We start from the raw sequence: 13,493 nt of genomic DNA, 5'->3' as shown, positions 1-13,493 counted from the left end.
TGATATTTAAATGAAGCTGAACTCTGTGGCTTTTAAGTTAGTGAAGGAGTGTTCTGGTTCCTGCCAGGACTGGGCTAATTTTGCTGGGACGAGGCATGACCAGGACACAGAGGTTATTCTGGACCTCCTCACATCATTGCCGTGGTGGGGGAAAGGCACTTTTCTGGGCAGAAGGGATTCCTTCCAGCTGAGATGTGGCGGAGGGAGCCATCCCATATTGTCTATTGTCAGGGGGCTTTCAGTTTAAATAATTTATTTTCTTAGATCTTTCGTTATTAATGCTGTTGCTGTTACTGCTCTTTTTCTTATCTCATTGATGTTTCCAACAAACTGTTCTTATCTCAGCCCATGATCTTTACCTTTCATACCTCCAGTTGGAGGGGAAGTGGAAGCGACACTGATTTTAGCTGGAGTACTAAACTGGAGAATACCATTCCTAAATCACAGCAAGACTGGTCTCTAATCAGTCCAGGGAGAATACTTGGCTGTCCCCATCCATCATAAACATATAATAAATTAGACACTTGTTATGGACTGAAATAAAACTAGACCCAAGATTTTAATGAATGTTTTCTAAAATCAGGCATGTGTTTTTCCTGAAAACATTTTCTATCCCAAAGGTGAATGCACCCACACTGAGAAGAATTCTGCCCCTGAAGTCTCGGATGTCAGCAAGAACCATTAACGTGCACCCATTGTGAACACTGTTCATGGGCATCAGGACTAAAGAGAGGTTTCCAATGCCCCACCTGGTGTTTTCCACCACATCTCTTCTCAGCTGTTGCAGATATTCTCGGCGTCTGCTGGGGAGATCTAGATCCCTCTGACTTGCATCCAGAGTCTGGGACAGACTCAAATGCTTTTGGGGACTCAGGCTTCGGCTTCTTTGGTATCTTTGTAGCCTTTTCACTCTTTCCTTCCTCAGAGTTTCAATAGTTCTCATGTGTCTGTTAGGGAAATGTGAATAGAGTGACAAAATGCACCCTGCATAGTTGCATTTTCTGATTTTTTAAGTACTTAAATATTAGGTAGATTTTTAATGTAATTTTTATAGGAATCTAATACCATCTAATACCTCTTTGTCTATATGCTGAGAGGTGATGTAGAAATTCTAGAATGCCACTGCTTTTCTGACAGCAGGGAATGTAAGAGAGGGTTGTGATTACTGCTGGGAACAGCTGAGAGGCAAATTGTAGATGGAGACTAATGTAGCTGCTTCAAAATTTTTGTTGCAACATTTTCCCAAACTCAGTTCTACAATCACAAGAATCAAGTATCTTGGTTTTTTTTTAATTAATTTTGTATATTTATGGGGGGGTTAAAAATTATTTTTGCTTTATTCACACAGTAGCATCTATTCACAGAAGCATGAATGGGATATTTCCATAAACAGGATGTATCAATTATTTTTACATTGCAATAAATCAACTAAATATATTCCCACATCATCAGGTATACATGATAACTCTCACGGCTGCTAGAAATTTTAAGAGTGAGGTAACACTAGATTTGAATTACACCAAATCACTTTTCCTTGTTTTCTTGGAGTAACCCCAAAATTTTGTCCTAAATGCATTGCTTAACAGTTTTTAGAATAAGCCTGATAGTGTTATCTGTTCATTCAGTGTGATTAAGTGATTGGCTCATTACTAAATGATGTTTAAGCTGCATCAAGTGTATTAAAAATACTTAAAACAACACTACATAAAGTAACTTACCTTTCATAAAGTTGCTGCTTCACTGGAATTGCCCCTGGCTCATCTGCAGCTCCTCTCTGAAGGACCCTCAGCAGGGCATCTGTTTCCCCAATGCCATAATTGAGCTTTGCTTCAGTCAGTTCCACTGTGAGGGGATGCTGATGCAGGTCCAGGTGAATGCTAGACATGATCTGGGCACGCTCTCTCTGAAGTCTCTTGATCTCTCTGCTCCTGCTGTCACAAGACTGGTAATTCCCTTCCACTTCTGTAGATCGTGTGCTTCTGGGCTTCTTTTCTGCATGACCCCTTAAATCGGCCACGCTGCCGCTCAAGCCGAGTAACAAAGGAGGAGGGCTGCTCCTAACGCCACACCAGTTGCTGAATTTATTGTGTATGGGTAAGTCACGGAGGCTGCAGCTCCGAGGCCTGTATGGCTTTGCAAAAGCAGAGCTCTTGCTGAGAGGGATTTCAGTGTCACATTCACTCCCAGTGACAGAGTCTGTACTGTCATCTCGGAAGGACGTCTGCACGTCGCTCACATCAGAGAGAGGGGGAGGGCGGCTGTCCTCATTCTTCCAGAAGAAATCATGAAATTGTACAGAAGATGCTTCTACCAGAGGTTCTGAGGATGTGCCAGCATTTGTCTTACCTGAACAAGTGGCACTAATATTTTGATTAACAAATAAGTCAGCATTTGGGGAAGGGTAGTTATGAATCAAAGCAGTATCAGAACTCCCAGAGTACTTTTCGTGCCCGATTCCACCTGAAGAACCTCTTCCACCCCTTGTAACATACATACAATGAAGGGAATGTGCCACTGAACCCTGGTCTCTGACATCACCTGTTACAACTCCACTGTGGCCTGACACCTCCAGCATACTGCTGGAGTGATACAGCCGCTCTGCACAAATGGTAGTGTGGGTGTCAACCCTCAGTCTATGCTGCTGTTCCAAGTCTTTTGAACCATCCTGCCCTAAAAGGTCTTTGGCTGCTTTCTTATCTGAGAAAGTTCCAGATTTCTTTCTTATGCTCTTGTGTTCTCTAGAGGTGCTTGATTCACTGTCTGTTTCTGTCTGTGAAAAATTGTCCACATGATGTTGCATGCTGAACTGTGGACCTGCCCTCAGCTTTCTCTTGGTGTGAAGGGGACTTAAAGCAACACTGGAATATCCAAGAGGTTCCTTAACAGGGCAGACAGACTTGTTAAAAGCAGTCTGGCTGCTGGGACTAGCGCTAAGAGTAAGAATAGGGGAAGAGGCCCTGTCGACTAGCAGGGTATTTTTGTACCAAAATTTTCTTTCAGCTGGAGTCTCTGTTTCATTGACACTTCTTTTATCCTGAGTGTAAGATGTTGGAGATTGAGAGGTGCTATTAGTAGGGCTGCTAACTACAGTGCATGAAGAACCATCTTGCCCGGAACTTGGCAAAGATGGTGTGAGAGGTGAAACTCTGGTACTGGCAAAAGCAACATTCTGCTGTGCATTTAGTGATGTTTTTTGAAAATGTAAGATAGGGGTGGAAGTTTTGGGTAAACAAGGCAGATGCATAAAGGAGTCTTCCAAAATGCTGTCAAGACTGTCATGAAAGTCAGAATTGCCCAGGGTTTTCATCCCTGCTTGTTCTTGTGCTCTTTCTTCAAGAGTAGGCATTTCCTCTTTCCTTTTGGGAATATCTCCTACTGTATCCACACCAATTTCTTTCCAATCAACATTTACTGTCTGAGCTGCCCTCAATTCCTTTTCCATTTTTGCCTCCACTTGTTTTTCTTCATGTTTGCCTTGAGGTTTTTCCAAAATCTCAGTCTGAGTGCCCACATCTGCTGTAGTCTGAGTACAGCTATCTGACCTAACAGCACCTTCAGTTCTTTTTTGGTTGATTTTGGCATTCTGCTCACTGTCTACAATACTCTGTTGGGAAAGGTTTCCCAGCAGCTCAGAAGTGTTCTGAAGTAGCTGTGACAGATGCATAGACAGGTTTTGCATGCTTGTCCAAGAAGAAGGTTGATGAAATAAATCTCTGTTTGTTTCCTCCTTTTTTGCAGAAACATCTGTATAGCTTCTCTGATGTCTTCTCTGCCTTTTATACCTTCCTGTAGTTGCTGTTTGTGTTCCTTGCTCACATGTAATCCCTGGTGATTTATTGGAAGGTTTTTCGGACTCTGAAGGATACAATAGCACAATTTCATCAACCTGCATTGAAGAGTTACCAGGTTGTGTGGAAGGATTCTTAAGTTCAGCAGTGTTGTTTTCTGAGTTAGTCTCCAATGTTTCACTGGATATATTGCTGTACTGTTTGGTACTGTCACTCGAGTATGCAGATTGAAAGTCTTGTCTGACACTGTCCCATTCTTGAAGACCTTCAATGCTACTCAAAGTGCTTGACAGAACTTTTGCTGTAGCATATGAACTTAGATGAGAACGAAAAGGAGAATTTTGAGAGTTCAATCCATTGTCTACACTGGAACATCTCATAACTTTACGATTTTCCATATTCAAAGGAATTTGATTGCAAGAGACATCACTCGCACTTCCAAAAGCATACTGTTTCCAGCCAATCTTGCAGGCTCCATCTTGTTGCCATGGATGGATGTATGGGTTGATATCACTAGATCTAAAATGCATTGCATCTTTATTATCTTGCAAAAATAAATCAGTTTCTGACTGGTATCCAGCTTCTTCTCCTTCCCCCTCACTACACTGAGCTACAGAATTGCTCTTTGAATGGACATTTGCTTCTGCACACACAGAACTGTGAACTGTGGGCAGTAAGGATGATGGAGATTGACTAGTACAATCTTTCAAAGACTGGCTACTTTGGCTTCTTGCTGCTAAACTTTGTAAGTTTTTGGAATCACAGTTTGCAAGCTTTTTAGTTTGTGCCATTTTTTGCTGAAATCTTGATTTAGATTTAACTTGTAATAAGTTCTTTGATTCCTGCTTTGAAAATCTTTCTATTCCATAAAGATCATCTTCAGTTGGTGATGGAGGCTCTACACTCATATTCAAATCTTGCAGTGATTTAGATGCAGAATACAACAAAAAATCTGCCTTAGATGAAGCTTCCAAAGTACATTCTGTGTCAGAGAAAACAGCAATAGCTGGAGCAGATACTCTGTGACTTAGTAAATAAGGTTTCAGTTCACTTTGTTTACAGCCCTTTGTACTCCGTGTGGTAGAATACGATCTTTTGTTCCTAAATTGCACCAATTTGGATTCTTGAAGAGTTAAATCATGCTTTTCTGGCAAAAACTTTACGGAGGTTGTTTCATTATTTTTTACAGAAAAATGGAGTCTTTCTGATTTCAGGGTACTATTCCTCATTGTAGTGTCTCCCATTGTTGAACAAGTATTTGCCTCAGCATCAGCAGCAGCGCTATCAGTGCTTGAACATATATTATTTTTGCAAAGTAAAATCTCTTTTCTACCATCTGCATTTGTTCTATCTGGCATCTGTTCTATCTGTTCACCCGGAGGCACATACTGACAGTTACCTTGCGGATCTGAAGGGTTTCCTTCAAAACCCAAGACAGTGTGATATGGTTGTCTGGGATCAGGACTTCTGTATGTGGGATATGCTTGAGCAAATGAATTGCAGGTGTATTCAGGATCCACTTGAATATCTCTTGGATACAGATTTTCCAGTATTGTAACTTCTAAGCCTGTTGATTCATTTGTAGAATTTGAAGATACATTAGTTTGCTTTTCAGCAGGTTCTCTACTTAATGTTTTTCTTTGCTCTGTTTTTACTGCAAAATGTTCAGCTTCAATATTTGAATGCAGTTCTTCCTTACTTCTGTTAAGTGTATTTCTCATTTGTCCCTCTTTAATAAGAATTGCCCTTTTAGTATCCCAAAAAGGTAATGATGGTAGTAAAAGAGAATTATCATTTGGTACTTTCTCTATGAGTTTGTTGCAAGCTTCTTGGGGTGGAACTTTATTCCAATGATGCTGATCAATTTCTGTATCACAGTCAGGTTTTTTACTATTACTTCTGTATGCAGGTTCCTCATCTACAGCAGAATTTTCATATGAAGTACAGTCTATGTCTGAGACTGGAAAATGCCTGTTTTCTTTTGCAAGAGAAAGTAAAATGCTTCCTGAAGCACCTATTGGCTCGTCAAATACCACAGCTTTGTCGGACTGCGTGTCTTGTATTTGCAAAACAGCAAATGAAGACTGTTTCAATATATTTGAATGTGAAGGATCATATATGCTAGTTTCACCATGGCCTATATCTGCAGTTGAAGGAAATTCTGAAAATGCTGTTAAGGCTGGGTAATTGACTCTTGCTAATGATTGGGGAAAATCTCCTCCTTTTACAGGGCATACATCTGCAGAATTGCAGGACACTTTCTCAGTCAAACAACTGTCCTGAAGTGGGTCCTCAAGCTGACTAAATACTAGAGATTTTGAGTCCCCAAGTAAAGATGTGTTAAAAGCACTGAAGTTCTTGGAGCTTTGAAATGGTGTCTCAGGTGGGGTGTCTTCTGCAGAGTGTGATGGCAGAGACTTTGATTCATTACAGCCAGTCTGTCCTTGGCTCTGGAAAGTGAGCAGACCCGATTCTGGTACAGTCACACTATTAGTGTTACTGCAGTGTTCTGAGAACTCATGAATCTTATCTTCTTTTATGTCACCACAGTTCTGGAAATAACCTTGAACAATTTTCTCCTTTTGCTCTGTTTCCACAACTTTTTCAGGGAGTTTATTACTCTGAGTGTATGTGGTCTCATCAACTGCAGAATTATTTTCCTTTTTGTCTCCTTTTTGAGAAACACCAGGAAAAGTTACAGATACATTCAAATCTGTGGATTCACTTTCAAAGTACTTTGTTTCTTCAGAGAGAACAGTATCATTTTTATCTTTTTCTCCACTGCTGATAATTAAACTTTCTGCAGATGATGCTGCACAATTCAGAAGACCAGGAGAACATTGGGCACCAGAAGTGCCCAAGTTCCTATTATAATTTAGAAAGTCTTTCCTATAATGTGGATTTTCCTTTGGAGACTTGTTCAGGCCCTCTGAAAGGGCTGGAGCCTTCTCAGAAACAGCATTGCCTGATTGGTCTGCATAGCATTCTTCAGAAGCTTCATGTTGCAGGTTTTCTGTGGGCTCACGCTGATATCCAGCTACACCAGGAAACTTGGCATTTTCACATTCACTGTTTGCTGTCAGATAGCTTGCACTTAAAAATGTCTTCTCATCATGCAGTGATGAACCCCCCAAGTGAGGTACTTTCTCAGTTGTATTAATAGTCTGAAATATTTTTGGGGTAGAGCTTTCTAGTAAAGAGTGGGTTTTTCCTACCCCCATATCTTCCATCACTTCTTTCTCTGAGGAAGACAGCAGATTTGAAGTATCCAACATTTGTGAATCAGGCGCAATGGTATCCTTTACTTCTTGAGCTGTATTTTCTATGGAATCAAGAAAGCCATTCAATAATTCATTAACCATTAAATCCATACTGTGTTCTTCATAAGCATTATTAATATCCTGTACAATATCTTCAGAAAAATCTAATTTTTCCGAGAAAAATGAGCTTCCTTTGGCCCTTTGCTGAAGTACAATGGTTCCAGACTCAAGACCACCTGTGCTGTAGGGAGTGAAAGAGCTGTTCTCATTGACCGGTTGTGAAGATATGGCAAAATCAGGTCCATTTTTAAATACAAAGGATTCTTCCTCCTGCCTTTGCTGCATGGTCCTGGTTTGCAGAAGAGCTACACCCTTACTTGGTGTTTTACCTGGAAGATGTTTGTCTTCTCCCATTTTGTTGGCTGCAACAGATGTACCAACACCAATCTCACTCTCCATTAATGTTTCGTAGTAAGGCAGAACAACTCCAGTTCCAAGACTGCTGTTAGATGGTTTTGTACATCTTCTCAGTGCAGTGGGAACATCTTGAACAAGATGGGAATCATCAGGTCCTCCAAGATATAAAGACTGATTTACAAACTGGCATGGGGAGTCTTGAAGTTCTTCATTTTTTTCTGTACACTTCTGTGATGCTGGTGGATTTTGTTGCTTGCTAATGTCTTCATTATTTCCAGAAAAGCTAGTAGACACCCACTGGCTTTCACTTAATATTTTGTTTAATCTGCTGTCATCATGTGTCATTTGGTAGCTGCCTTTTTTTTCAGGGAAGAGTTCATCCAGGTTTTGTAAAAAGATCAGTTCTACCTCCTCTGTGTTTTTTACATATATCTGCTTTTGTCTGTCTGCTTTGGCCATTTCTACTAGCTTCATCAATTGCACTGTCTCTTCCTCAGCTCTGGAGCCTACTTGATCCAATTCACAAATGTCAAAACTTTTTCTAACAATATCTTCATTCAAGTTTTCTGAAGTGCCATGCTCAGGAGATTGCACAGAGAAACTCATACATGGGTGTCTGTCGAGACTTGTAAATTTTTGTTCAGTTCTGTATTGGTCAATATCAGCACTATCTTCAACTGAATATTCACATGCATCAACTACATTTCCTATCTCTGTAGCAGAGTCCACTGAATCACCATCCTCACTCATTTCAGTAGGGTCTTGGTATCTTGAGTTATCCTCTAACAGTATATTTGATTCTACTTCAGAGACCATCAGGTACCTTTCAGGGATCTTAAATTGATGTAAAATTTCTTCCTTGTCACCTCTGTCACAATACATCTGATGCAGAGCTGGAGACTGTTTAGCAAAGTAAACATTTTCATCTGTACTTAAGTCTTTTTGCCTCATAATAACCAGCTCCTCAGTGTTTGTCATGGTAATTTGTTCTTCACTCCTGGTCACTTCACATTCATTAACCTTGTCTTCCTGGGGCAAATAGTTTGGTACACAATGCTCAATTATATTGTTAGAATTTATTTGTCCTTCATTTTCAAGTTTTGCTGAAATATTTCCTTGCCTCCTTTGTATTAGTACTGTTTCAGCTACATTCTCTGTTGTTCCATTCATCTGTAAAAGCCCTTCGCAATTATCAAGGAATCCCAAAGTATTCTGAATAATATCTGGGGTGTGGGAACACACTGATGAAGAAGTGGTTTTGGGAGCAACAGAAAGCTCTGTTGAATAAATACCTATTTCTTTTTTCTCACCTTTTTCTTTTTGGCAAAAGCTACTTGTTTCAAGCTGGCTGCCAGAATACACAAGTGCTTTTGATTCCTGAGTATGTTCTGCCCCTGTGCCGACTTCCTGCAGTTCATCTTTGTGCACCTCTTCATGTGTCAGGCACAGATTTGTATTAAACTCACAGTGAACTTCACAAGCTGTGATATCAGTAATTTTCTTTGGATTCTGAGTTAGAGCTATGTCTTTAAAATCCTTTCTACTTCTGTCTTCAGTTACACTTTGGACTTGGGCTACTGGTCTGTCAGGTAAACTTTCAATGTGTCTGGATTTAATTTCCAATGCACTTTTTTCTAAGCTGCTTGCATTATTGATTGATTTTGTTATTTCCTCATCTGTGGCTGTCCCTGTATTCTGATAAGGAGCCATGGTTTCTTCTGTATCCATTTCTATGTCTCTGAAAAATTTGGATTCTTTATTTCTACAGGAGCTCTCCTCTTGAGAAATGGCAGCTGATGCATTTGTGTTGCATTCAAATACCCTTCCCAACTCTGAATTTGCATCGTATTCAACATGAAAGTCCACTGGACAATCACTTTCAAAAAATGCTTCTTCCTCTCCTCTAGATACGGGTAAAGATTTGTTCTGTCTGTCTGTTTCCAAGAGAACAGAGGCATCAAATTCTGCAGAAATGTCAGTTGTCTTGTGTGTAGTGTTTTTCTGTCCTGTTGATTTTGAAGAGCATGTTGGGCAGAGGCAGCCAGAATGTACATCAGAACAACTTTTCGTGACACCGACTTCCACAGTAAGATTAGATGTAGTGTCACAATCTCCTTTGACTATTGTGACATGCTCCGATAGTTTATCACAATTTTCCGTCTCACATGCACTTTGAAAAAGATTAGCTTTTGTTGAAACTTTGTAAAATAGGCTTGAATTAGATTCTGGGAGAAATTTTGTATTCTCACTAATAGCAGCAGGAAAGGACTTAGTGTTTTTCCCATTTACATTCAGTAGGAAGTAACTTACTTCATTTACCACTAGGTTTTCATATTTGGATGAAAATTCTTCCTGAAGTACAGCCTGAGAATTCAATGCATTATGTTCTTTGCTTTCAATGCTTTCTTCTCTTATGTTATCAGTGCATAATGTAGAATTTTCTGAAATTTGCTGGGATAAGCAACACATCTGACTGTCTGCTAGAGCACATTCAGGGGGATTATCCTTTGAATGAGGTTTATGTTTAAATTCATAATGATTTACTGAAGACAAGTCTTCATCCTTTAATACATAGTCTTCATGATCTCTGAGTGAAGGCACCTCTGGCACAATGTCTGCCAAGCTATCTGTGCTTATTTCCATACAGATTCTCTCTTTTTGACACATCTCTATTGGTGTTGCAGACTGGTCATAGCTTGCACTGGCAGCAACAACTAGAGGGTGACATTGATATGTTGTCTTTTGTGAGGAAAAATCTGTGTCTGCTGTTACTTCAGCAGGTATTTGCTCATGATCTGTTTCTTGCATTGTTTTTAGATTACTCTCCCCAGACCTGGGGGGTTCTTCTGTATCAGCTGACTCTGCTCCATGTTCAGCCAGCATCTGAAGCTTGTAACTGCTCACTAGAGAGCAGCTCTTGTTTGTTAAGTCACTGAGGAAGAAACCTTCATCACAACATGTTGGTATTTTTTGTACTGAAAAAAGCTGCCTGCAGTTTCCAAATTGGATGTGTTTTACTGCAGATGTCTGTGTTGAGGTCATATCACGAGCAAGTCCCATAGAACACTCAGCAGCAGGTTCACTGACAGGTGCATTTCCACTGCCTGAATCAGTCACACTTGATTTTGTCATCAAGTTATTGTAGTCATTGTCAAGCTCATCTTTTGAAAAGGTTTGGAATAAGTCGTCTTCTAAATCTGTATCTACACAGCCATTCCTCTGCACAGGCAACTCGGTGACAGAATTCTCCTCTTTCTTAGATACCGGTGACAAGCAGTCTGCAGTGGAGGTGCTTTCCAAACAGCTGAATGTTTGTGCACATTCAGTAGGAGGCCTGTAAGTAGACAATTGACCCAGTTGTTCTTGTTCAGGATGGTGTGACCTTGAATGTTCATAATAATCGTGCTCTGCTGAAGAAGGAATAAAAGAGGAACTTGGTCCTACTGAGCTAGCAAATGAGAACTTTATATTTGGAGATTCCAAGGAAGAATTTTCATTAGAGTTTGTCCATCCCTTTAAAATCTTATTTAATGATCCACTCTCGGAAGTCCTGATTGCAGTTGTTTCAGGTAAAGGTACTTCCAATGTGTCAGAGGAGAAAACTGAGTTTATTTGGATTACATGATGTGGAGTGTGAGTAATGCTGTGAATCTGCTGAGAGCCAGAAACAAAAGAAACCTCAGCAGCTGACTGCTTTAGATCATCTTTCTTTAGCCAAAGTTCTGGTTTGCTCGAAGAGCACAGATGAGCATCTTGAAATTCCAAGTTTTCATGGGAAGAAGATGCTGTTATTCTGGGGCTGCTGATGTCAATCTTTGAGTCACAGGAAGACCAGGCATCATTAGTAAGCAAAGGATTTCCACTTGCATAATACAGCCTTCTTTCAGGAGACCTTTCTTGTTCTACAAAGGAGAGTTCCGTTCCCTTCAGCAATGGCTTGCAAGCATTACTGGAAGCAGTCTGTAGATTGGTGTTCAAATAAAAGGAACTGCTCAGCTTCAGATCATAATTTGTCCCTTCCGTATCTCTGTTGCAGGTCTTGGATTCATGGTTTTCCTCAATCTGTATAGCTGGTAATTTAGGAGTTTGTAACTTCCAGAAAATCTCTGCTGGCATTTCATCAGATGAATCAGATTTGGATTCTTCTACCAGATCTTCTGCTGGCATCTCTTCTCCATCAGCTAAGCTATCCAGAGAAAAGCTTCTTTCAGCCTTTCCCAGTCTCCTACGAGATGCATATGATGTCACCAAAGATGAAATATGGTTCTCGGTTCTGCTTTTGTAAAGCTTAGCTGGCTCATGATGGGCCTTTAACTTGTGAATTTGGCTTGTATTTTGCTTTTTGGCTTTATTTTCCTTTTCTATCAGAGAGTCTTGTGACATTTGACTGTCATCGCTCTCAGAATCTTCTGGGTTGGCAAGACATTTATTTCTGTCAAAATCTTCCAGTTTCAGTTTCTCTGGGAAAGCTTTTGCATAAGCACAGGAGAGCGAATCTACAGAATAGGAGCTGTCAGTATCAGAAATCTCGTTTTCATCATCCTCTTGCCAGTTCCCCAGCATATCTGTGGCTGTCTTGGGCACTCCAGCACTTAGCATCTCAGCACTGTGCCACTTTTTTTCAACATAAGAAAGTGGTGTCTGTGAGTTCATCTTAGTGAGATTTCCTACTGATGTTGCTGCCATCAGAAATTCTTTCTCTTCCACTGATGATTTCTCATGACTTGGCAAGGCTGAGTTTGCCTCTCTCCTCCAGTTCTTGACTGTTTGGTTTAGATGCACTGATGGTGGGTTTCCATACGCTGTTTTCTTAATTTGTTTAGGAAAGTTTTCTGGTGAAGACCTATGGCCTTTTCCATTGATATCCATTCTAATCTTCTTATTGGATACCTGAGATTTATTTTGTGCTACATTGCTGCTGGCAGGCTGACTTGAATCTCCTAGCACCTTTGATTTTGTCATTCTTCTGCCTGTAATAAAGGTTTTAGGCTCATCTTTCTCCTTAAAAAGATCAGGAGAGGAACCTTTAGAGGTCTGGTTTTGAGATCCAGCTTGCCCTGGACTGTCATCCAACTTTTCCATTTTTTTACAATTTTTATTGATATAAGCCATGATAGTTGAATCATTAGAGTACTTCTCTCCTCCTTTTTTATTTTCAATTGAAGATGTTTTTTGTTTTTCAGTTAGCTGCCTCTGGACTGAAAAGGAGATCCCCTTTCCATCATTAAGGTCATCACTACCAGAAATGTCTTTACCACTTCTGTAAAGGTATTCTACAGGTGACAACCTCTCTGTTGTACTACCTTTACAGTATTGATCAACATTTGGTGAGGTAGATAACTTGGAGACAGACTCCCTCTTCGAAAAACAGCTGTGAAAATAAAGAAGAAACAAAGTCCAATCCTTGCTTGAATAATGTATTTGACATTTTCACCACAGTAACATCTTGCAAATAAGAATAACAATTCATGAAGCAACAATCTTAATGCCTCTCAAAATTCAATTCTAGCAGGGAATAAAAAATAAAATTCTGTGACTAATTATAAAATCCCCTTGCTATCTGGAAAGATGCCCTGTGAACAAAGAAATAGCTCAATGCTACGAGGTATAGCTTCATATTGAATCTCTGTAGGCTCAAGTAGCTGTAAACGTTAATTAAAAATAAAAGATAGTTCTAAGTCACAGAAATCCACTTAGCAGAGTTTACCTATTTCCTGCTGTGGAAATAGCTAAGGACCATGCTGTGACAGACAGTGTAGTGTCCCAGTATTTTAGCTTTGCATAGAGATGTTTATTTAGCTTGAGAAAGGCTGACTAGTATAAAAGTCCTTTCCATAACCACCTCAAAAATACCAATATTCTGAAGAAGAGTTTGATGATAATCAAGATAAAATTGTGCAGAAATGTATTTACCAAGTCTGAGCAAGGCAGCAACAAAAGCTAAGCCACTTCTAAAAAGCCTTCTCAAAGAGGTAAAAAGTGCAGAAAGGCTTGAGAGAGAAATGTAAAAAGTGGAAAAAACCATGTC

The 13,493-nt window shown here is 40.0% G+C and overlaps 1 protein-coding gene across 3 annotated transcripts in view; it reads right to left on the bottom strand.

Moving 5' to 3' along the window:
* The window catches only part of STARD9 (StAR related lipid transfer domain containing 9), a 95,315-nt gene that overhangs the window by 9,108 nt on the left and 72,714 nt on the right, over window positions 1-13,493 (bottom strand). For 2 of the 3 annotated variants that reach the window (XM_038139035.1, XM_038139037.1), the window contains exons 24-25: window positions 1,719-12,836; window positions 750-947 (exon numbers count right to left, since the gene is read on the bottom strand). In XM_038139035.1, the coding sequence (XP_037994963.1) occupies window positions 750-947; window positions 1,719-12,836 (11,316 nt within the window). The remainder of the gene's footprint in view (window positions 1-749; window positions 948-1,718; window positions 12,837-13,493) is intronic. The other variant, XM_038139038.1, reaches the window with a different exon arrangement.

This window comes from Motacilla alba, chromosome 5, assembly GCF_015832195.1.
Source record: "Motacilla alba alba isolate MOTALB_02 chromosome 5, Motacilla_alba_V1.0_pri, whole genome shotgun sequence".
Classification (NCBI taxonomy): domain Eukaryota; kingdom Metazoa; phylum Chordata; class Aves; order Passeriformes; family Motacillidae; genus Motacilla; species Motacilla alba.
This window is presented reverse-complemented; position numbering and strand designations above follow the sequence as displayed.